The sequence below is a fragment of the Meles meles genome, chromosome 6 (genome assembly GCF_922984935.1).
Source record: "Meles meles chromosome 6, mMelMel3.1 paternal haplotype, whole genome shotgun sequence".
Taxonomy (NCBI): Eukaryota; Metazoa; Chordata; class Mammalia; order Carnivora; family Mustelidae; genus Meles; species Meles meles.
The window spans coordinates 149,754,137-149,776,504 of NC_060071.1; the positions used below are offsets into that span (position 1 = coordinate 149,754,137).

Genomic DNA, 22,368 nt, shown 5'->3' on the forward strand with positions numbered 1-22,368 from the left:
TAAAGATTTTATTTATTTATTTGACACACAGAGAGAGATCACAAGTAGGCAGAGAGGCAGGCAGAGAGAGAGAGAGGGAAGCAGGCTCCCTGCTGAGCAGAGAGCCCGATGCGGGGCTCGATCCCAGGACCCCGAGATCATGACCTGAGCCGAAGGCAGCGGCTTAACCCACTGAGCCACCCAGGTGCCCCTAGATGGTTTTTGAGGTCAGAGGACTTTGGTTATAATTCTCATTTTATTGTTACTCTTCTTTTTTTAAAGATTTTATTTATTTATTTGACAGAGATCACAAGAAGGCAGAGAGGCAGGCAGAGAGAGAGGAGGAAGCAGGCTCCCTGCTGAGCAGAGATCCTGACTCGAGGCTCGATCCCAGGACCCTGGCATCATGACCTGAGCTGAAGGCAGAGGCCCCAACCCACTGGGCCACCCAGGCGCCCCTGGGTGTACTATCTAATGTCACTAGGAGAAGCACGCAGGCTTTCACCTTCCCACCTTCTTAGGGACCTTTTCTGATTCACTATTTCCCCCTCCTTGCTTTACCCTAACTAGCTCCTTCTCTCCTGTCCCTTTCTTGTCCCAATTTATTTATTTAAAAATTTTTTTAAAATTTAAATTCGGTTAATTAATATATGCTGTATTATTAGTTTCAGAGATAGAGGTCAGTGATTCATCAGTCTTGTGTAATGTGCACTACTCATTATATCACGGGCCCTCCTTAATGTCCATCACCCAGTTACCCCATCCTTCCACCCTCTTTCCCTCCAGCAGCCCTCAGTTTATTTCCTGTGATTAAGAGTTTTTATGGTTTGTCTCCTCTCTGATTTTGATTTGTCTTGTTTTTTTCTTCTCTCCTGTGCTCCTCTGTTTTGTTTCTTAAATTCCACATATGAGTGGAATCATAAAATAATTGTCTTTCTCTGACTGACTTATTTCATTTAGCATGATACCCTCTGGTTCCACCCACATTATTGCAAATGGCAAGATACCATTTTTTTTTTTAAGATTTTATTTATTTATTTGACAGACAGATCACAACTAGGCAGAGAGGCAGGCAGAGAGAGAGGAGGAAGCAGGCTTCCCGCCGAGCAGAGCGCCCGATGCAGGGCTCGATCCCAGGACCCTGAGACCATGACCTGAGCCGAAGGCAGAGGCTTTAACTCACTGAGCCACCCAGATGCCCCTGCAAGATACCGTTTTTTGATGGCTGCATAATATTGCGTTGTGTGTGTATGTGTATCCCATATCTTCTTTTCTTTATCTTTGGGGTAAATACCCAGTAGTGCAATTGCTGGATAGCTCTATTTTCAGCTCTTTGAGGAACCTCCGTGCTGTTTTCCAGAGTGGCTGCACCAGCTTGCATTCCCACCAACAGTGTAGGAGGGTTCCTCTTTCTCTGCATCCTCGCCAGCATCTGTCATTTCCTGACTTGTTAATTTTAGCCACTCTGACTGTTGTGAGGTGGTATCTCACTGTTGTTTTGATTTGTGTTTCCCTGATGCCAAGTGATGTTGAGCATTTTTTCCATGTGTCTTTTGGCCGTCTGGATGTCTTCTTTGCAGAAATGTCTGTTCAGGGACACCTGGGTGGCTCAGTCTGTTAAGCCGCTGCCTTTGGCTCAGGTCATGATCCCAGGATCCTGGGATTGAGTCCCACATCGGCTCCTTGCTCGGCGGGGAGCCTGCTTCTCTCTCTGTCTCTGCCTGCCACTCTGCCTGCTTTTGCATGTGCTCTTGCTCACGCGCTCTCTCTGACAAATAAATAAAATCTTAAAAAAAAAAAGTTCGTGTCTTTTCCCATTTCTTGATTGGATTATGTGTTCTTTGGGTGTTGAGTTGGGTAAGTTCTTTATAGATTTTGGATACTAGCCCTTTATCTGATACGGCGTTTGCAAATATCTTCTCTCGTTCTGTCACTTGTCTTTTGGTTTTGTTAACTGTTTCCTTTGCTGTTCAAAAGCTTTTGATCTTGTTGAAGTCCCAGTAGTTCATTTGTGCCTTTGTTTCCCTTGCCTTTGGAGACGTGTCTAGGAAGACGTTGCTGCGACTGAGGTCGAAGAGGTTGCTGCCTGTGTTCTCCTCTAGGATATTGATGGGTTCCTGTCTCACACTGAGGTCTTTCATCCATTTTGAGTGTATTTTTGCGTGTTGTGTAAGGGAACAGTCTAGTTTCATTCTTCTGCATGCAGCTGTCCAGTTTCCCAACACCATTTGTTGAAGAGACTGTTTTCTGTTGGACATTCTTCCCTGCTTTGTTGAAGATCAGTTGACCATAGAGTTGAGGGTCTATTTATGGCTTCTCTGTTGTGTCCTATTGATTGCTGTGTCTGTTTTTGTGCCAGTACCGTACTGTCTTGATGATGACAATTAGAAAAGCTTCCACTTTCTGCACAGACGACAAGTTGGAAAAGCTCACCTCAAAAAAGAGAACAAGAGGCAGTACAGATTGCCAGACACCTAGTCAGTATGGATATAAGTAAGGTGTCGGAACTAGAGGTCAGAATAACGATTATGAAGATACTAGCTGGGCGTGAAAAAAGCATAGAAGATACTAGAGAATCACTTTGTGGAGAAGTAAAAGAACCAAAATCTAATCAAGTCGAAGTCAGTCTACTAGTGACATGCGGTGAAAAATGGAGGCTCTAACTGCTAGGATAAATGAGGCAGAAGAGAGAATCAGTGATACAGAAGGCAAAATGATGGAGAATAAAGAAGCTGAGAAAAAGAGATAAACAACTACTGGATCATGAGGGGGTAGTTTGAGAGATAAGTGATACCATAAAGTGAAAAAATACTAGAATAATTCGGATCCCGGAAGAAGAGGAAAGAGAGGGGCAGAAGGTACATTGGAGCAAATTACAGTGGAGAACTTCCCTAATCTGGGGAAGGAAATGGGCATCCAAGTCCAGGAGGCACAAGAGAACCCCCCTCAAAATCAATGAAAATGGGTCAACACCTTGATGTATGATCATGAAACTTGTAAATCTCAGAGACAAAGAGAAAACCCCCAAAGTAGCTTGGGACAGGAGGCCTGTAGCCTACAATGGTAGAAATATTAGATTGGCAGCAGACCTATCCACAGACCTGGCAGGCCAGAAAGGACTGGCAGGATGTATTCAGGGTGCTAAATGAGAAAAATGTGCAGCCGAGAATACTTGATCCACCTAAGCTGTCATTCAAAATAAGAGAGATAATAACGCTCCCAGGACAGACTAAAAGAATTTGTGATCAGTAAACCAGCCATACAAGAAATTTTAAAAGTGACCCTTTAAGCAAAGAGAAGGTCCCAAAGTAACAGACCAGAAAGGGACAGAGTCAACTTATAGGTAATACAGTGGTACTAAATTCATAGATTTCAGTAGTTACTCTGAATGTGAATGGGCTAAATGCCCCAATCAAAAAGACATTTTTATCCATCAGAATGGATAAAAAAGCAAGACCCATCCATATGCTGTCCGCAGGAGACTCATTTTAGACCCAGAGACCCCTCCAGATTTAAAGTGAGGAGGTGGAAAACCATTTACCGTGCTAATGGACATCAGAAGAAAGCTGGAGTGGCGATCCTTATATCAAAGACTGTAATCAGAGATGAAGGAGGATGCTAGATCATAATTAAAGGGTCTGTCCAACAGAAAGATCCAACAGTTGTAAATATGCCACTAGCATAGGAGCAGCCAACTATATAAACCAATTAATAACAATTAGAGATACACATTGATGATAATACAATAGTCGGGGACTTTAACACCCCCTCACTGAAATGGACTGATCATCTAAGCAGATGATCAATAAGGAAACAAGGGCTTTGAATGACACACTGGACCCGATGGACATCACAGTTCATTCAGAGCATTTTGTCCTAAAGCAGCAGAACACACTCTTCTCTAGCGCACATGGAATGTTCTCCAAAACTGATAACATCCTGGATCACAAATCAGGTCTCAGTCTCAACTGGTACCAAAAGATTGGGATCATTCCATGCATGTTTTCAGATGACAGTGCTTTGAAACTGGAGCTCAGTCACAAGGGGAAATTTGGAAAGAACTCCTACATGGAGGCTAAAGAGCGTCCTACTGAAGAGTGAGTGGGTCAGCCAGGAAATTGAAGAATTGAAAAAGCTCATGGAAATGAGAACACAGTGTTTCAAAACCTTTGGGATGCAGCAAAGACAGTCGTAAGAGGGAAGTATATAGCAATACAAGCCTTTCTCAAGAAACAAGAAAGCTCTCAAATACACAACTTAACCCTCCACCTGAAGGAGCTGGGGCTAGAACAGCAAATAAAGCCTAAACACAGCAGGAGAAGAGAATTAAGATCAGAGCAGAAACCAATGAAATAGAAACCAAAAGAATAGAACAGATCAATGAAACTAGGAACTGGTTCTTTAAAAGAATTAATAAGATTGATAAACTGGCCAAACTTATCAAAAAGAAAAGAAAAGAGAAAGGGTGCCGGGGTGGCTCCGTTGGTTAAGTGACTGCCTTTGGCTCAGGTCATGATCCCAGAGTCCTGGGACCAAGTCCTGCATTGGGCTCCCAGCTCCATGGGGAATCTTTTTCTCCCTCTGACTGTCCCCTGTCTCATGCTTTCTCTCTCTCTCTCAAATAAATAAAATCTTTAAAAAGATGTAGAAAAGAGAAAGGACCCAAATAAAATCATGAATGAAAGAGGAGAGATCACAACTTAACACCAAAGAAATACAAACAATTATAAGAACATATTATGAGCAACTATGCACAAGCAAATCTGACAGTCTGGAAGAAATGGATGCATTCTGAGATACATATAAATTACAACTGAACCAGGAAGAAATAGAAAACCTGAACAGACCCATAACTAGCAAGGAAATTGAAGCAGTCATCAAAAATCTCCCAAAAACAACAGCCCTGGGCCAGATGCCTTCCCAGGGGAATTCTGTCAAACATATAAATAATAATTAATACCTATTCTTCTGAAGCTGTTTGAAAAAACAGAAATGGAAGGGAAATGAGGCCAGCAGTACCTTGATCCCCAAACCAGAGACCGCACCAGAAAGGAGAACTAACAGACCAATATCCTTGATGAATATGGATGCAAAAATTCTCACCAAGATACTAGCCAACGGGATCCAAGAATACATTAGAAGGATGATTCACCACGACCAAGTGGGATTTATTTCTGGGCTGCAGGGGTGGTTCAATACTCACATACATCAGTAAAAGAGAGGACAGAACCTTATGATCCTCTCAGTAGATGCAGAAAAAGCACTTAACAGAAGTACAGCATCCTTTCTTGATTACGACTCTTCACAGTGTAGGGATAGAGGGTACATATCTCAGTATCATAAAAGTCATGTTTGAAAAGCCCACAGTGAATACCATTCTCAGTGGGGAAAAACTGAGCTCTTCCCTAAGGTCAGGAACATGACGGGGATGCCTGCTCTCATCACTGTTTGTTCGAATAGTACTGGAGGGCCCAGCTGCGGAAATCAGACAAAAAGAAATAGAAGGTGTCTGAATTGCAAAGAAATCAAACTGTCACGCTTTGCAGATGACATGATACTCTGTGGAAAACCGGAAAGACTCCACCCCCGTATTGTAACTCCTACAGGAATTGAGCAGAGTGGCAAGATAGAAAATCAACGCACAGAATCTGTTGCATTTCTGCGCACCAACAACGATGGAGAAGGAAGAGAAGTGAGGGAGTCGCTCCCGTTGACAATCGCGTCCAGAACTCTCAGAGACCTGGGGATAACCCTGACCACGGAGACGAGGATGTGCACTCAGGAAACTGTAGAACACTCGTGAAGGAGATTGAGGAAGACACGAGTGGAAGGCCGTCCCGCGCTCATGGATTGGACTGGTAAAGGGTCGATGCTACCTAGGGCGGGCTACACAAATTCAGTACAGTTCATGTCAAAATAGCATCGGCTTTTTTCACAGAGCTGGAGCAAATAGTCCTAACATTTGTGTGGACCAGAGGAGACCCCGAATAGCCAGAGGAATGTGGAAAAAGGAAGAGCGGGCGGCGCGCCAACCTCACTCCAAGCCGCGCTACGAAGCTGGGGTCATCTTGTTCGCGCTTAAACACACTGAGTGTCTTTCACCTTAAAAAGTTCCCTCTTTAGTCCCACGTTTCTCACAGCCTCTGCCAAACTTTGTCAAAGCGTCAGGGTTTTCTCTGGCTCGTGTTCGTTGTGGTCTGGCCCCCAGGGCCCCTGCTCTGCGGTGGCATCTGCCAGAGCCACCAGGGACCTCCGTTCAGTCAGGAGCCCGCAGCCCTGCACTGGGACACTCAGCACGGCTGGCCACGTGGACTTTGCTGGAAGCCATCCGTCCCCCGAGGCCAGCGGTGCCCTTCTGGTCCTTCTGTTGCCGACTCTGACTTGCCTCTTAAGCGACGCTCGAGTCCTTTTTATTACTTGTTTTCAACTGTGTTTTTGTTTTTTGTTTTTTTCGCGAACCCTCCCCACCCTTGGCAGAGTACAGAAAAGGTAGTTGCGCGCTCTGGTGAGGCTGTGGCAGGGCCTCCGAGAGCCGCAGAGCGTGGCCCAGCCCCGGCCCCCCGCGTGGGGTTTGGAAGCACGCTGCTCCGCCCTGCGCCCCGCCGCCCGGCCTCCTGGTCCCCGGGCTGCCGTGATCGTGGGAGGGGCTGGCGGGGCTGCGGGGAGGCAGGTGGAAATGCCCTTCTTGCTCCGTCTGGGCGCCTGGCTGCCTTGGCCATTGGTCCCCACCACCCGCATGCCCAACCTCGGCCACCTCTCGCCTGCCTCCAGGGACGAGCTGACGGCCGGGGCACGGCCGGCCTGCGCGGTGGCGGCAGACGTGTGGGGCAGCAGCACGGGCTCTGCGTCCTCCTGTGACAGGCTCCTCCACGGGGGGTGGGGGGGGGAGACAAGTGTCCCCAGTTGCACCTGCGGGTATCAAAGTGCTTTGCTCCACGTTTCTGTCCCTGCTCCCCCACGTGGCCTCTGCCAGAGCTTCCTGTCGGACCAGCTGTCCGGCGGTCTGACTGCTCGGTGCCGTCCGGGAAGCAGCGGCCTTGGCTGTCGTGTGCCTCTGACTCCTGCGCGTGGACGGGGCCGGATTCCACCGTGGATAGGTCGGCCCAGACCTACCTACTTGTATCTCCTTTGTTGCCTGGGGGAAGCCTGCTTGGAGAAGGCGTGGCTGTTTGGTATCTTAGCGCAGAGTTTAAGCAACGTTCTTTGGGCTTGGCCTCCAGAACTCTGCGAATACTTTTGAACTGAGGGCAGGTCTTTTCTGTGGTTTGTGTGTGGGAAAACCGTTCTAGATGGGTCTGAATGCTACGTTGGAATTTGTGAAAGTTGTACTTTTTTTTTTCTATTTCTGTTTTGTACAAATTTGTTACAGTTACTATTTGGATAAAGTAGAAAATAATTTCAGGTAAAGGTTGGACAAGAACGGATTTATCAGGCACGCTTCCTCGCAATTACTGATTAAATAAAACTTTATTATACTTACATTAATAGGCTTGTAATAATAATAAAAAGTGGTTTATTGCTATTTGACTTAATTTACTCTAAAAATTGGGGAAGAGGGCGCCTGGGTGGCTCAGTGGGTTGAGCCGCTGCCTTCGGCTCAGGTCATGATCTCAGGGTCCTGGGATCGAGTCCCGCATCGGGCTCTCTGCTCAGCGGCGAGTCTGCTTCCCTCTCTCTCTCTGCCTGCCTATTTGTGATCTCTGTCAAATAAATAAATTAAAAAAAAATAAAATTGGGGAAGAAAGTTTGCAGTTGTGGCTAAGGAGACTTCTGATGTGTCCTCCACAAAGTCAGATACAACACCTTGAACATAGCACTTGATAAGTACGATGATTAAATTAAGCCTTCTCGCTCTCGGTGCAGGAAACCCAGTGCGGCTGCGGATTAGATTCTGTGCAAACGCTGCCGCGTCGGCCGTTGCAGAGAGACTCTTCTGTAGCAGCGGCCTTGGCCCCGCGAAGCCCACGGCTCAGGCCCTCGGGGCCCGCTCCTCTGGGGTTTTGCTGCTGTGGCTGAGCCCAGCATTGTGTGGAGGTGCCTAGAGGGCGGTTTTCAATTAGGCGGGCTCAGTTGGCGTTTGTTTTAATACACACTATGGAAAGAGCCGAGGTGTCCCTCTGCAGATGGATGGTAAAGACGATTGTGGTGTATTTACGCAGTGGACTGCTGCTCAGCCGTCAGAAGGAGGACCCCTTACCGTTTCCGTCAATGTGGGTGGAACTAGAGGGTGTTACGCTGAGTGAAATGAGTCAGCCGGAGAAAGACAGTTATATGATTTCTGTGACATGCAGAATTTAAGAAACCAAACAGGATCTTGGGGAAGAGAGGGAAAATAAGATGAAATCAGAGGGAGACATACCATAAGAGACTCCTTTTTATTTTTTTAAAAAATACTGCATTTGTGAAATAAGTCAATCGGAGAAAGACAACTATCATATGATCTCCCTGATATGAGGACATGGAGAAGCAACATGGGGGGGTAGGAGATAGGAGAAGAATAAATGAAACAAGATGGGATTGGGAGGGAGACAAACCATAAATGACTCTTAATCTCACAAAACAAACTGGGGGTTGCTGCGGGGAGGTGGGATTGGGGGAGGGGGAGCGGGCTATGGACATTGGGGAGGGGAAGCGAACCATAAGAGACTATGGACTCTGAAAAACAACCTGAGGGTTTTGAAGGGTCAGGGGTGGGAGGTTGGGGCAACCTGAGGGTTTTGAAGGGTCAGGGGTGGGAGGTTGGGGGAACAGGTGGTGGGTAATGGAGAGGGCACGTTTTGCATGGAGCACTGGGTGTTGTGCAAAAAGAATGAATACTGTTACGCTGAAAAAATAAATAAAATGAGAAAAAAAAAATACTGCATTTATTTATTTGACAGAGATCACAAGTAGGGAGACAGGCAGAGAGAGGGGGAAGCAGGCTCCCTGCTGAGCAGAGAGCCTGATGCGGGGCTCGATCCCAGGACCCTGGGATCATGACCTGAGCCGAAGGCACAGGCTTAACCGACTGAGCCACCCAGGCACCCTCAAAAGAGACTCTTAATCAGAGGAAACAAACTGAGGGTTGCTGGAGGGGAGGTGGGTGGGGGAAGAGGGTAACAGGGTGATGGGCATTAAGGAGGGCACGTGGTGTAATGAGCACTGGGTGTTCTAGAAGAGCGATGAATCACTAAATTCTGCCTCTGAAACCGGTGACAGTGTACGTTAATTAATTGAACTTAAATTAAAACAAAACATAAATAAAAGTAGTCCAGTGGTCCCCCCACCCTTGGCAGCTAGATGGCGTGGTTGTATTCTGACTGAAAGTTGGCAGGCGCACGTGGGCTGTTACCTGTCCCTGGTCCTTGTGGTTGGGGTGGTGTTGACAGCTCAGGGCGTGTTGGCGGGACGTGCTCTGGCGCCGGGATCAGAAACTCTGGGTTCCATGCACGCTTAGAGCACCTTGCTCCGTCTGCCCAGTGTCAGGGTCAGGGCCATCCTAGTCTGTCCCAAGGCTATAGGAGCCTTGAGGAGAGCTCGACACCAGCAAGTGTTCACATCTTGGCTGCGGGATGTTCTTTCACTGGGGTATTCGTCCCGGTGTCACTGCTAGACTAGACAGTCGCCCTTGCAGCCCCAGGTCCGCTTGCAGTCCTGCTCGGGTATTTCAGCCTCTCCCTTTTCTGTGTTTAGCTTCCTCCTCGCGTCCTGGAGGAGCCGGTGATCACTAAGGACATCTACGAAGTCGCTATCTCCCTGATCCAGATGTTCGATAACTTGGACATGAAAGAGAGAGGGTAAGACCCCCTCGGCGTGGCATGTGCTCCAAGTGGGATCTTTAGAAATGCAGTGATTGATGTAGCGGCGGCTGGTGGTGGTGCGGCGGTGAGATGGGATGTACGTAACTCTTCCCAGTCGCTGCTGTATTTTAAAATATTAGTACATTGTGCTTGTTTTTATGGAAATTTCCACTTAAAGTAGTTAAAACCAAGTACAGTTTTAAGACCGACAGTTTTAAAAGCCAGAAACTACAGCCTGGAGAGAGAATGGTTTCCAGACGTGCTGAGTCCTCTGACTCCTCGTCTGAGGCGAAATGGAAGGCACCAGGCTGGGAGAAGCCCTTGAGAGCCTTTCTCTGCCAGGGTTCGTGTTTGTTGGGAACATAGGCCCCCGACAGTGGGCTCCTTGTTGTCCGTTCTTCCGCTCTTGTGCGGAGCTGGGCCTTTCAAACCTGGAAGACAATTTCCCTTAGGAACAGCGGCAGGTTGTAAGGGGTGGGTAGAGCCTGCGATTGAAAACATGAACCGTTTTAAGAACCTTTCTGCGCTCATTTTGCTACAGTTCATAAACAGAATTCATCTGCCGGAACAGCAGACGGAGGACATAGAGTCCCCTCCTCACGACAACCAGAGTGTGACTGTGGATAGCTGGGGGTCCTTTTGGCCTGACCCCCACCCCCCGCATCTCTCCTTTGATGGTTAGTTGCCAGGTGTAAACACCTGCGGTGTAGAGTTACTCAGGGTCTTAGGGGCGAGTCGGCCGGAATCTAGGCTCCGACCCCTCCAGCCTGCGCACGGCTGCGTGGTATGTTCGCTGCGTGTCTGCGCTCCCGCCGGTTGTTATTTCCGTGTCATCTCTGTGTTTGCATTTACTCAGGGTGTATCAGTGTGTTTCCTCGCCATTCTGTCTTGCGTCTCAGACTTTCCTAAGATCATTTTCACTCTTCCTAAAGCACATCCTTCAAAAGTTTTTTAAGGAGTCTGTTGGTAAAATGTTTGCAGTTTTTAATTTTGCTAAAAATGTCTTTATTTCACTTTTTTTCTTGACATAGTTTTGTGTGGTTGTAAAACGTAGGTGGTTCTTTCCTTAGTTCTGCTTTTTCTGATTTTTTCACTTAAATGTAATTTACATGAGATGCATCATTTTTATTTTTCCTTCTGCATTTCGATGATGGCTCTGCAGAGTTTGGCCTCTCACCGCAGTGAGAAATCAGCTTTTGGTCTGAACCCTCCTTTTAGGAGTCTCTGCCATTTGGCTCCGGCTGACTGTCAGCTGCCCTCTGAGTCTTGGGGGACCTCTGGCATGACTTCTGTGAGCAGGTGGGGGTTACTCATCATTGATCTTGCCTGAGACTCGGCAGGCTCGAAGAGTGGGGACATCGGTGTCTCTGATGCTGCCTGGCCCCCTCTCATCCAGTAGTGGGGGCGGTCCCAATGACCCTGCCGCATGGCTGGTGGCCTCATGTAGTCATTCGTTCTTACTCCCCGGGGTTATTCTGTACAGAGGAACTCCCCTTTCGTTACCCGCCTCTTCTCGCTCTCTTTTAATGTCACAATGGACTTGTGGATTTTTTTTCCCCTTTTAAGTAGACTTTATTTTTTAGAGTAGTTGTAGGTTCCAGCAATACTGGGGAGCAAATCGCACAGAGTTCCCATGTATGTGCCCTGCCCTGCTCCACGCTGTCCGCTTCTTGCACTGCGGCCACACCTCTGTTTTCACGGACGCGCCGCCGTCACCCGCAGGCCGTGGTCGACTTTAGGGCTCACTGCTAGCGCTGCACGTTTCATGGGTTTCGACGAGCGCATGATGACGCCCGGCCAGCATTGTCGTATGCAGAATGGCTCACTGCCCTCAGATGGCCTGCGCTCTGCCTGTTTGTCCCACCCGCCCCTGTCACCCATGACAGCCTTTTTTTTTTTCTTTCTCTTGTCCATGACAACCTTCTTAACGTCGCTGTGGTTCTGCCTTTTTCAGGATGTCCTGTAGTTGGAAATCATACATATGCAGTCTTTTCGGATCCGCTTTGTTCCCTTAGCAGCATTTACGTTTCCTCCGTGTCTTTTTATGGCTCGATGGCTCATTTCCTGTTAGCGCCGAACAGCCTTCCTTCATCAGGAGGGAACGGTTTATTTCTGCATTCACCACTAAAGGACATCTTGGTTGTTGCCCAGGTTGGGCAATTTTGAGTAAAGCTGTTGTAAATGTCTGTGTGCAGAGTGTGTGGGGATGTGTGTGTTCAACTCCTTTGGGTAAACACCAGGGAGCACGATTGTTGGATCGTGCGATGCGAGTTGCCTAGTTTGTACGGAACCACCCAAGTGGGGCGCCGGGGTGGTTCAGTGGGTGAAGCGGCTGCCTTCAGCTCAGGTCATGACCCCGGGGTCCTGGGATCGAGCCCGAGTGCGACTCCCTGCTCAGCGAGAAGCCTGCTTCTCCCTCTCCTTTTGCCCTCCCCCTGCTTGTGCGTGCTCTCTTGTGATGGAGATAAACAAATGAAATCTCAAAAAGAGCGAAACCAGACAAACCTTGAATGTCTTCCAGAGTGGCTGTCCCATTTCACCTTCCCACAGCAAAGGAACGAGAGGCCCTGCTGCCGCACACCCTCGCGGGACCTGGTTCTGCCGGAGCTCTGGGTTTTGGCTGCTCCCTGTCTTCTGGGCTTGCGGCTGTTGGTTTCTGTCAGAGTGCTGCTGTGAATTATGACCTTTGGCATTATATTGTCCCCTTCTTGGTCTTGCTTAATGCTGGGGACTGAATTTTACTTTGTCATGTTTTAAGATTGCAACCGCTGCTTTTTATTTTTGCCTCTAAAACCTTTGCAATCCCTTTATTTTCATTCTTTTAAAAATTTTATTTATTTATGTATTATTTATTTGAGAGCACTCAGGCAGGGGAAAGGAGCAGAGGGAGAGAGACTCTGAAGCATATCTTCCCTGAGCGCAGAGCCCAAAGAGGGGCTCGGCTCAAGACTGCAGGATCACGACCCGGATCGAAACCCAGAGCCGGATGCTCGGCTGACCGAGCTGCCCAGGCGCCCCGCACCACAGTTCGTTCTAGAACGTTTGCATCATCTCAGAATGAAACCATGACCCTTTGCTCTCTTCTCTCATCCTTCCCCCCACCCCCCAGCTCTCAGTCACCACTAGTCAACTTCCTATCTCTGTAGATTTCCCTATTCTTGACCTTCATGTGAGTGGAGTCTGATCGTGCGTGGCTGACTTCTTTACTGAGTGTAAGTTTTCAGGGTTCGTCCATGTTGCAGCACACGTCAGTGTTTCACTCCTTTTTACGACGTGTAATACTCCATGGTAGGGTCCGTACCCGCAGTCTGTTCAGCCGCTTGTGTGCGGATGGCGAGTTAGGTTGCCTTTCTCCTTTGGCTCTTATGAATGATGCTGCCGTGAAAACTCACGTGCAGGGACCCGAGTGGACGTGCGTGCTCGTTCCTGCGTGTCTGCACCCACGAGTGGCATTGCTGGGTCACACGGTCACTGTGTGACGTTCGAGGAAGCGCCAGACTGGTTTCCAGAGCATCTGCATCGTTCTCCATTCCCGCCAGCACCTGGGGGGGGGCCCGATTTCTCCACATCCTGACCTCTCCTGGTTCCTGTCTGACCTTTGCCTGAAGCCTTCCAGTGGCTGTGTGGTGGCGTCCCATCGTGGTTTCGGTTTCCGCTTCCCTCATGACTGATGATGTCACGCATCCTCTTCACGAGCTTATTGGCCATGTGCGTCCTTTTTAAAGATGTGCGTGTTTTAGAGACGTAAGTCCTTTGTCCAGATTTACTGGATTATCCCTTTATGATTGAATTGTAAGAGATCCTTATGCATGTCTGTACAAGCCGTTTACCAGATGCACAATTTGCAAATATTTTCTCACAGTCTGCAGATTGTGTTTTTATATTCTTGCTGGTGTCTTTTGAAGCACAAGAAATTTTTAATTTTGGTGAAGTCTGATTTGTCTACGTTTTCTTTTGTTGCTCATACTTCTGGTGACTTAGCTAAGGATCTGTTGCCAAGTTCAGGCTTAGGAAGATTTACCCTGTGTTTTCTCCCGAGAGCTTTATAGCTCAGAGCTCAGAGAGAGCTCAGGTCTCTCCCTAGAGCTTTATAGTTTTGGCTCTTTCGTTTGGGTCTGAGGTCGTTGAGTTAATTTTCACGTGTGTGTGAGGTGAGAGTCCAGCTTCGTTCTCTAGCGTGTGTCCAGTCCGTTTGTCCCAGCACTGCTGGTTACAAGACTCCTCTTGCCCTGTTGCATAGCGTTGGCCCCCTTGTTGGAAATGAGTTGGCCAAAGACGTATGGGTTGATTTCTAGACTCTAAATTCTATTTTGTTGATCTATATATCTGTCCTTGGGCTAGTAGTACACTGTCTTGATTACCGCTCCTTTTGGAAGTAATTTTGAAATTAGGAGTATGGGTCTTCCTAACTTTTTCTTATTGAGGATTGTTATGGCTGTACTGAGTCTCTTATAATTCCGCGTGAATTTTAGAATCAGCATGTCTGTTTCTCCAGAGAAGGCAGGACTATGAAGGAGATTGTGTGGAGTCTGTAGGTCAGTTTGGGGAGATTATTACCATCTTAACTATTACCATGTTAAGTCTTCCAGTATGGGAGTTTTTCTGTTTCTTTAGATTTTTGAAAATCTTTTTTTTTTTTTTAAGGATTTTATTTGAGAGTGAGTGAGTGTGTATGTGTGTGTATGTGTGTGTGAGAGAGAGATCATGAGCAGGGGCAAGAGGGGTAGAGGGGGAAGCAGGGTCCCCACTGAGCAGGGAGCCCGATGTGGGACTCAATCCCAAGGCCCTGGGATCATGACCTGAGTTGAAGGCAGAGGCTTAACCCACTGAGCCACCCAGGTGCCCTTGGAAATAATTTTTTTAACTTAGTAATTTAGCTTAGTAGGTTCAGTAACTTAGTAATTTTCAAAGTGCAGGTTTTGCAGTTATCTTGTCCAACTTCTTCCTGTGTTTTATTCTTTTCGATGTTGTTAGAATGAAATTATTTTCCTTCATTTCATTTCTGGATAGTTCATTGCAAGTGTCTAGAAACGGCAGCGGAGTTTGTCCACTGCTCCTCTGTCCTGCAACCTGCTGAAGTTGTCTCCCAGCGCTCACAGGGTTGCCTGTCTTCTGTACACAAGCTCATGTCATTTATAAACAGAGATAGTCTTACTTCTTCTTTTCCAGTCTGGATGCCTGTATTTCTGCCTTTGGCCTGATTGTCCTCGAACCTCCAGCGTAGTGCTCAGTAGAAGTGGAGGAGCAGACATCCCCGGTCCTGATCTGAGCGAAGGCACCCCGTTTCTCCCCTTGACGTGCGGGGTTTGCTCTGCGCGTGTGGATTACCGTTAGCGGGCTGAGGGAGCTCACTTCTGGTTCCGGTTTGTGGAGTTGTTAATTTCTAGGTTTATTTTTTTAAACTTGTAATGAAGGAGCATTAGATTTTGTTCAGTGATTTTACTGTGTCTGTTGAGATAACGATGTGAATTTTTTTCTTCTGTTGATGTAATAATGTATTATATTAACTGATTTTTAGGTGTCAAATCAACTTTGCTTTCTTCAGATAAATGCCACTTGGTCATGGTGTATAATTCTTTTCATGTGCTTCTAGACTTGGTTGGCTAGTTTTTATTGAGAATTCCTGCATTTGTATTTATAAGAGATCTTCAGAATTTTCTTGCGATGTCTCTGGTTTTGGTGTCAGAGTAATACTGACCTCATACAATAAGTTGGGAAATGTTTTGTTTTTTGGAAGTTTGTGAAGAATTGTTATCAGTTCTTTGAATGTTTGGTAGAATTCAGCTCTGGGCTTTCTTTATGGGGAGTCTTGAAATCTCTCTTCCTTGGTTGTGGGTCTCTTCAGATCGTTCCTTCCTTGGGTCAGTTTCAGTATTTTGTGTCCATTTCATGTCAGCCGTGGTGGGTGTACAACTGTCCATGGTGTTCCTGTATGTATCTTTCTCTCTTCTGTAAAGTCAGTAGGAATGTCCTCTCTTTCATTTCTGATTCTAGCTGGTAGTTTGAATCTTCTCTCTTTTTCTCTTGGTCGAACTAGGTAAAGATTTGTCCATTTCATTTCTTTTTTTTTTCAGAGACCCAGGTTTGGCTCTTGATTTTTCTCTGTTATTTTCCTTCTCTATTTTATTAGTTTTCACTCTAGTCTTTATCATTTCTTTTTTTTTTTAAGTTTTTTTTGGAAATATTTATTTATTTGACAGAGATCACAAGTAGGCAGAGATAGGCGGCGGGTTAGGGGAGGTAGTTAAGCAGACTCCCTGCTGAGCAGAGAGCCTGATGCAGGGCTCGATCCCAGGACCCTGAGATCATGACCCGAGCCGAAGGCAGAGGCTTTAATTCACTGAGCCACCCAGATGCCCCAGTCTTTATCATCTCTTGGAGGAGCCAGGCAACGACAGTTCAGGCCGTGCCTGGGAACGATACCTGCGGAGGAGGAGAAGGCACGTGCGGGTGTGGGCTGCGGACCGCGACAGAGCGGCTCCGGCCCCCATCTCTTCCCGCCGGCCGTCTGCCTCCTCGCCCTGCCGCACCTGCTGTGCCTGCCTGCCCTGCTCTGTCTCTCCAGCTAGAATGTGAGCTCCGAAGAGCAGAGACCTCATCTGTCTTGTTACCACCTCACCTGCCTGCAGGAGAGCGCACGGCACAGAGAACAGAAGTTCTGATTTCACTCAAAGAAGTATTCTGATGGGAGCGGGAAGGCGAGCTGGTGGTTTGAGTTGAAGTTTTACTTGTAGTTTTGTATTTTGAGAACCTGGATTATAGTAGCTAAGTTTCACGGGAAACTCTGGCAGGTAATGAGTCTTTACAGGAGAAAGCTGGGAGTTGAGGGCCTTAGGGCCCCTAGTGATTGTGGGGCCATATCCTGGGGCCTCTGTGATTTCTTATATGTGAAAAGGAACATTACAGCAACGGTCTGTAAGAGATTTTTGTGATCAGAGCCTGGCCCGCTGGGGCTTGGGCCAGCAGTGGCTGTGCTCCGGGGACTAACGTTTGTGCCTTCCCGTTCGCAACAGGAGCAAGACCTGGTCGGGGGCCCAGTTTATGTTGGAGCGGAGCAGCGTGCTGGTGTTCCTGCCAGGTGAGTGTCACACCTGTGGCCTGGAGTTACTGTGTCCCGGATGGAGGCTGCGCACGCGTCCAGCCCGTACTGTGAAGCGTGGTACTCGCTGTGTGAGTTGAGTGGTTCCTGGACCCTGAGAACCCGAACAACTGCGATTTGCGGTTTGAGCTCTTCCTGCAGCCTACGTGTTGCTAAAGCGGTTGGTCATGAAGAGTTTGGGTTTTTGAAGGCGGTCTTGCCCCCTTCACAATTTTCAGTGAAGTGATTGGCTTTCTTTCTTTTTTTTTTTTTTTTAAGATTTTATTTATTTATTTGACAGAGAGAGATCACAAGTAGAGAGGCAGGCAGAGAGAGAGAGAGAGAGAGGGAAGCAGGCTCCCTGCTGAGCAGAGAGCCCGATGCGGGACTCGATCCCAGGACCCTGAGATCATGACCTGAGCCGAAGGCAGCGGCTTAACGCTCTGAGCCCCCCAGGCGCCCGGTGACCGGCTTTCTTAAACTGTGGCTGTTTCACGTATAAGTGCGAGGTGCAGGGCCATCGCTGTACGTCTGAAGCTGTCTTAGCGAGAGCGCGGTCACCGGGACATCACAGGAGTCCTCGGGAGGGTCCTTCTGTCCCGGTCTTGGTATTTGAGAAAACTGGCCCTTGGATATCTGAAAAGATTAATTAATGTTAAATTGTACTTTTTCAAAATGACGTTTTAAAAAAATTTTTAATAAAGATTTTATTTTTAATAAAGATTTTTAATTAAGATTTAAATAAAGATTTAAATAAATTAAAAATTTTTTAATGAAGATTTAAGGGGGAGAGAGCGAGAGAGCATGAGAGGGGAGAAGTTCCATGGGAGAGGCAGACCCCCTCCCCCGCCCCCGGAGCTGCAGTCCCGATGTGGAACTTGATCCTGGGACTCTGGGATCATGACCTGAGCCAAAGGCTGTTGCTTAACTGACTGAGCCACCCAGGCACCCCAAAATGATCTTTATGATTTTTCTTAATTAAGTGGTATCGTTTGGTGAAACATGACAATAATTCACTTTCTTTTGTTGCCGAAGGTAATATAAAGCTTACGAGTGTTTGTGCTGGTAGATTTGGAGAACAAAAACCTGAGTGAAAGTAACTCACACTTAATTTTGCGGTACAGCATTTGAGCGTACAGCTTGGGTCCTGTCTTGTTTAGTTGATCTGGATTAGTCTTGTGGTCAGGCCTTTTTTGCAAAAGACGTCATATTAATTTAAAGGTTTTTTTTTTTGTTGTTGTTTTTTGGTTTTTGGTTTTTTTGTAATACATGTTCTCCCCCTCCACTTTCCTTTCTTCCCCAGGCCTGGGTGAAATCAACTATATGCACGAACTTCTCACAAACATGGTTCACAAAAGGTGGGTTTCACATGACGCAGCTTTGTTTTTACCGATACGCTATGTATCGTTTCTGCCTTAAATAATTGTGGGCGTCTCCGTGAGCAGCCGGTCATTTTGTGTGTCTCACGCGCGTCTACTCTTCATGGATGTTTTGTCTCATTAATCTGTTCTCCAGGTTACAGGTTTACCCACTCCATTCAAGCGTGACTCTAGAAGAACAGAATAATGTGTTTTTAAGCCCAGTTCCTGGGTACAGAAAGGTAGGAACTGGGAGGCAAGTTGCAAGCACTTCAGGTACATTTTCCTTAGAGACTCTGCCAGCCGCGAGCGCTCACATTCCTGCTGACTTGTACCCTGCGTTCTGTCGCTGCGGTTAACCACCCCCCCGCCCCCTTGCACATGAGTGCCCGATGAGCCAGGTACGTTGTTTAATTCTTTCATTTTGTAAGTCGGTTGCTAACATTTTTAAGTTTCCTCAACTTTTGGGCATTGTTGTGGTGGATTTTGATGCCTTTTACTTGCTGGTATTCCTCAAGCTGTGGGACTGCTCCGGCGCCTTCGGTAGGACCCACATCTCAGTCCTGGTTAAAGAAGAGCTCTTTCTCTCCGGTTGCGTGCGCACCATGGCGGTGTCTCAGCACAGCCCTCCTAGAGCTGCCCGAGATGGTCAGGAACGCCGCGTGCACCGTTCAGCCCCCTTGTGTCCAGTGCAGGTGTCCTGACTCAGGGTAGCTGGGACCTGGCCTGGTGTCCCAGTGCGGTCACAGGCCCAGCCCTGTGTCTGTGTGTCACCTTGGTTGTGCTTTTTGCCTCGGGGCAGTCCCAGCACCCCTGCGGTCCCATGTCTGAGGTATGGGACAGCTGTCTGCCTGGCTTCTTGCCGGGTGTTCTAAAGCACTGCTGTGGTGCTGGGCTTTGTGCGTGCGGGATCACATTGGGAAGAGGGCTGGTGTGTGTGGCCGTGGACAGAGAGCTGGACAGAGCCAGGGCCCCGTCATCTGTCGTCACGGGACTGTGAGCAGATCACCTCTCTGAGACTTTAGTTGGTTGAATGCCGGAGCGTTCAGGTGGTGAATTGGAGGAGTGTGTGTCCGGACTGGCCCCCCCACAGCGGCGCAGTGCCCAGGTGTGAACCGTACGAGGAGGTGGGTCTGTTTCTTGATCACGGTTTGTGCCAGCAACAGTTCTTAGCACTTTGCCCTTGATAACTCCTGTGATGGTCACAACAACCCTGTTGGGGCGGGCGTCGTCGTCGTTCCGTGCTCAGGGTGTCTGGGAACCACGAGGTAAGCAACTGGCCCAGCGGTGCAGCCCGGTGTAGGGCAGAGCTGGGAGCCGCCCTGCTCCAAGTCCTTCCACCCTTCTCCTGGCCCCTTGAGCAGTGTAGCTTGTTGAAAATAGAAAAACTATAATTTTAAAACTGGAGTCCAGTGTTTATATTAAAAAGCTTATAAATAACTTTTGAGCTTTTTTTTCTTTGCCTAATGTTTCCCGTACACAGTAGGAATGTCTGATGCTTTGTTTTTGATGTTTGATAGATTATCCTGTCCACCAACATCGCAGAGAGCTCCGTCACGGTTCCGGATGTCAAATACGGTAAGGTGCCCCTGCGTTTGCCCTAGAGCATCAGTTGTAGTGTTTGTAGGCGTATCTGCCCCTCAGGAGTCCGTCCTCCCCGTCTCTTCCACTCTTCGGAAGAAAAGTGGGCTCCTACAGTTTCTCTGTGCTTAGGCTTCACCACGTCGCCTCCTTTGGGGGCATTTTGAGGCTCTAATGGGCAGGAGGGCCTGGGGCTGCCCCAGCTGGGACCCTATGGCTGGAGGGCGGGGTGTGGGCAGGAGCTTGGCTGATCTCGGTCACTCAGGGTAGCTTAGTGGGTTACCGTGTCAACTCGGAGGGAAACTACTCATAATATGGTATTCTCTGTGTATGTCCTTGATTACTTTGCTTTCTAAGTTCCTTAATTCATTGTTGGAAGGCTGACGTGTGCCAGGCACTGTTCTCGGTGCTGGAGGAACAGTGATGGATAAGCCACAGCAGTGTCTCATGGTGGCCCTCTCTCATGGGAGAGATGGACAGTTACCAGGCAGACACAGGTGTCATTGCAGGGACAGCTGGCAGGACGGTACATCAGACAGAGGGTTACAGCTGTTGGGAAAAGTGATCTTGGGGACAGCGTGGTATGGGAACACCTCCCTAAGGAAGCTGTATTTGAACAAGACTTGAATGAGGAATGAGCCATGGGAAGATGTGGTTTGGGCTTAGGGAGCGGGTTTGAAGAGAAGGAAGCCGTTTGAAGAAGACGGCGTGCCTGGACAGATAAACGCGTGAACTTGGGGGAGTGACTGTGCTTGTCCCTGTGCCAGGGATGATTCTAGGTGCTGGAGAAATAGTAAACAGGCAAAGAGTCTTTGTTCTCAGATAGCTTCAGGGGTGGGTCATTGAAAGACGAAACAGAGACGTGTAGGACGTGAACTGATGGTGGGGGGGTGCAGGGAGTATTGGGGAAGGGCGACTGCAGTTGTCGATGGAGTGGCCGGGGAAGGGGTGGAGGTTTGAGGGAGAATGTTTGTAGGGGAACAGAGTGTGCCCAGTCCGTGAGCAAGTGCAGGAGACAGGGAGGCCGGGAGAGCCGGACCAGGTGAGCCGGAAGGAAGCGGCTGGAGGACGGGGTCAGGGAGGTATGTCGGGGGGTGCCCGTGGTGCACGGCCTTCGAGGGCACGTTAGTGAGTTCTGAGCGTAGGGATCACATCGCCTACAGTTCTTCCAGGAACAGTCTCAGGGGGGCAGAGCGGAGTGGGGGCGTAGTGAGGAGGGTGTGACTGGTGCGGGCAAGAAGCAGCGGTGTTTTGCAGTGCGATGTTGGTGGGAGGATGGAAGGAGGGGCCGGTTCGGGGAGGTGTGCCGGGGGGTCTGATGGGCTGTGGGGGACACACGGACGTAAGGTGCGGACACCTCTTGCATGTCCAGAACAGTGGGCCGTGCTCCCCAGCGAGTGCCCATGGGGAAGGCGTTGCTGGTGTCTCAGGGTGGGCAGTAATGAGCGCTGCCGGGGGGCGGCCGGCAAAGTCCTGGAAACCAAATCAGAAAGTTTTGAGGAAGATGGGATGGAGAAGCATGTCATGCTGATGATTGGTCAAGTTTGAAGAAGACTGGAAATTGGCTGTGGATTTAGCAACATGGATCACAGGTGACCTTGACCAGAGCAGTTTTGCTGGAGGTCACGGGGTGGGAGGAGAGAGGCATTGGAGGCCGCGAAGGCAGCACCCGTGAGGCGCTCTGCTGTAGAGCGGAACAGGGAAACAGGGCGGGAGCTGGACGGCAGCTGGAGACAGTCAGGACCCGGAGGCTGTGGCCGGGGTTGGGGGGGGAACTTGGAGGGGCTTCCGTCACTTGGGTCTCCCAGATGAGGACACTGAAGCCCGAGAAGTGGAGCAGCTGTCTCTTCGGCCCAGATTTGAGCCCCGGCACCCCGGTGCTGCCGTGCTGTGTCCCTCTGACCACGCTCTAGTGGGTGCCGTCCTGACGGGCTCTTGCATGGCGTGCTGGGTCCACGGGGCTCACGTCCTTTCTGCTCCCAGTCCCTAGAGGAAAGAACGTGAGCCTGGGTGGTGGGAGTGGCCCACGCATTTCCAGGGGTTTCTGTACGTGCTCTGATCCTAAAGACTGCGCGTTTCGGGCTGCTTTCTCACAGTGCGTTGTGATTATGACGCGCGGTTTCCGTCAGCATGGTGTTTACATTCCTTTTTTTAAATGGCAGTTATAGATTTTTGTTTGACTAGAACTCTGGTTTGCGACGAAGATACGAATTATCAGAGTCTGCGGTTGAGTTGGGCCTCCAAAACCAGCTGCGACCAGAGGAAAGGTAAGGCCTTCGCGCTCGAACGAATGGGGGCACATTCCCATGTCTTTGAACGTGTTTGGTCTTTGTTCTTTTCACTCTTATGTGTGACCGGAACCGGTTCTAACTTTTAAGCAATAATAACTTAGTGCGTCAAGACTCCTCCTTGGAACTTGGGGCGCTCCGTTTGTCCTTGGGATTAGGTGCCGGGGTTTGTACGAAGCGGAGAAGCATCTACCCATCCTAGCACTACCAGTTTTTTGCAGCGAATGCAAAAGTGTTTGGGGAAGACTTATGGAGACTGAGTTAATTTTTATAATTTTTAATGAACTTCTGGGAATCCTTCCTCT

The 22,368-nt window shown here is 48.6% G+C and overlaps 1 protein-coding gene across 1 annotated transcript in view; it reads left to right on the forward strand.

The window, feature by feature from the left end:
- Positions 1-22,368, forward strand: part of TDRD9 (tudor domain containing 9) — an 85,248-nt gene that overhangs the window by 15,854 nt on the left and 47,026 nt on the right. Inside the window, exons 8-13 of the mRNA XM_046007907.1 lie at positions 9,652-9,755; positions 16,772-16,836; positions 18,140-18,194; positions 18,352-18,436; positions 19,715-19,772; positions 21,938-22,042. Of these exons, the coding sequence (XP_045863863.1) occupies positions 9,652-9,755; positions 16,772-16,836; positions 18,140-18,194; positions 18,352-18,436; positions 19,715-19,772; positions 21,938-22,042 (472 nt within the window). The remainder of the gene's footprint in view (positions 1-9,651; positions 9,756-16,771; positions 16,837-18,139; positions 18,195-18,351; positions 18,437-19,714; positions 19,773-21,937; positions 22,043-22,368) is intronic.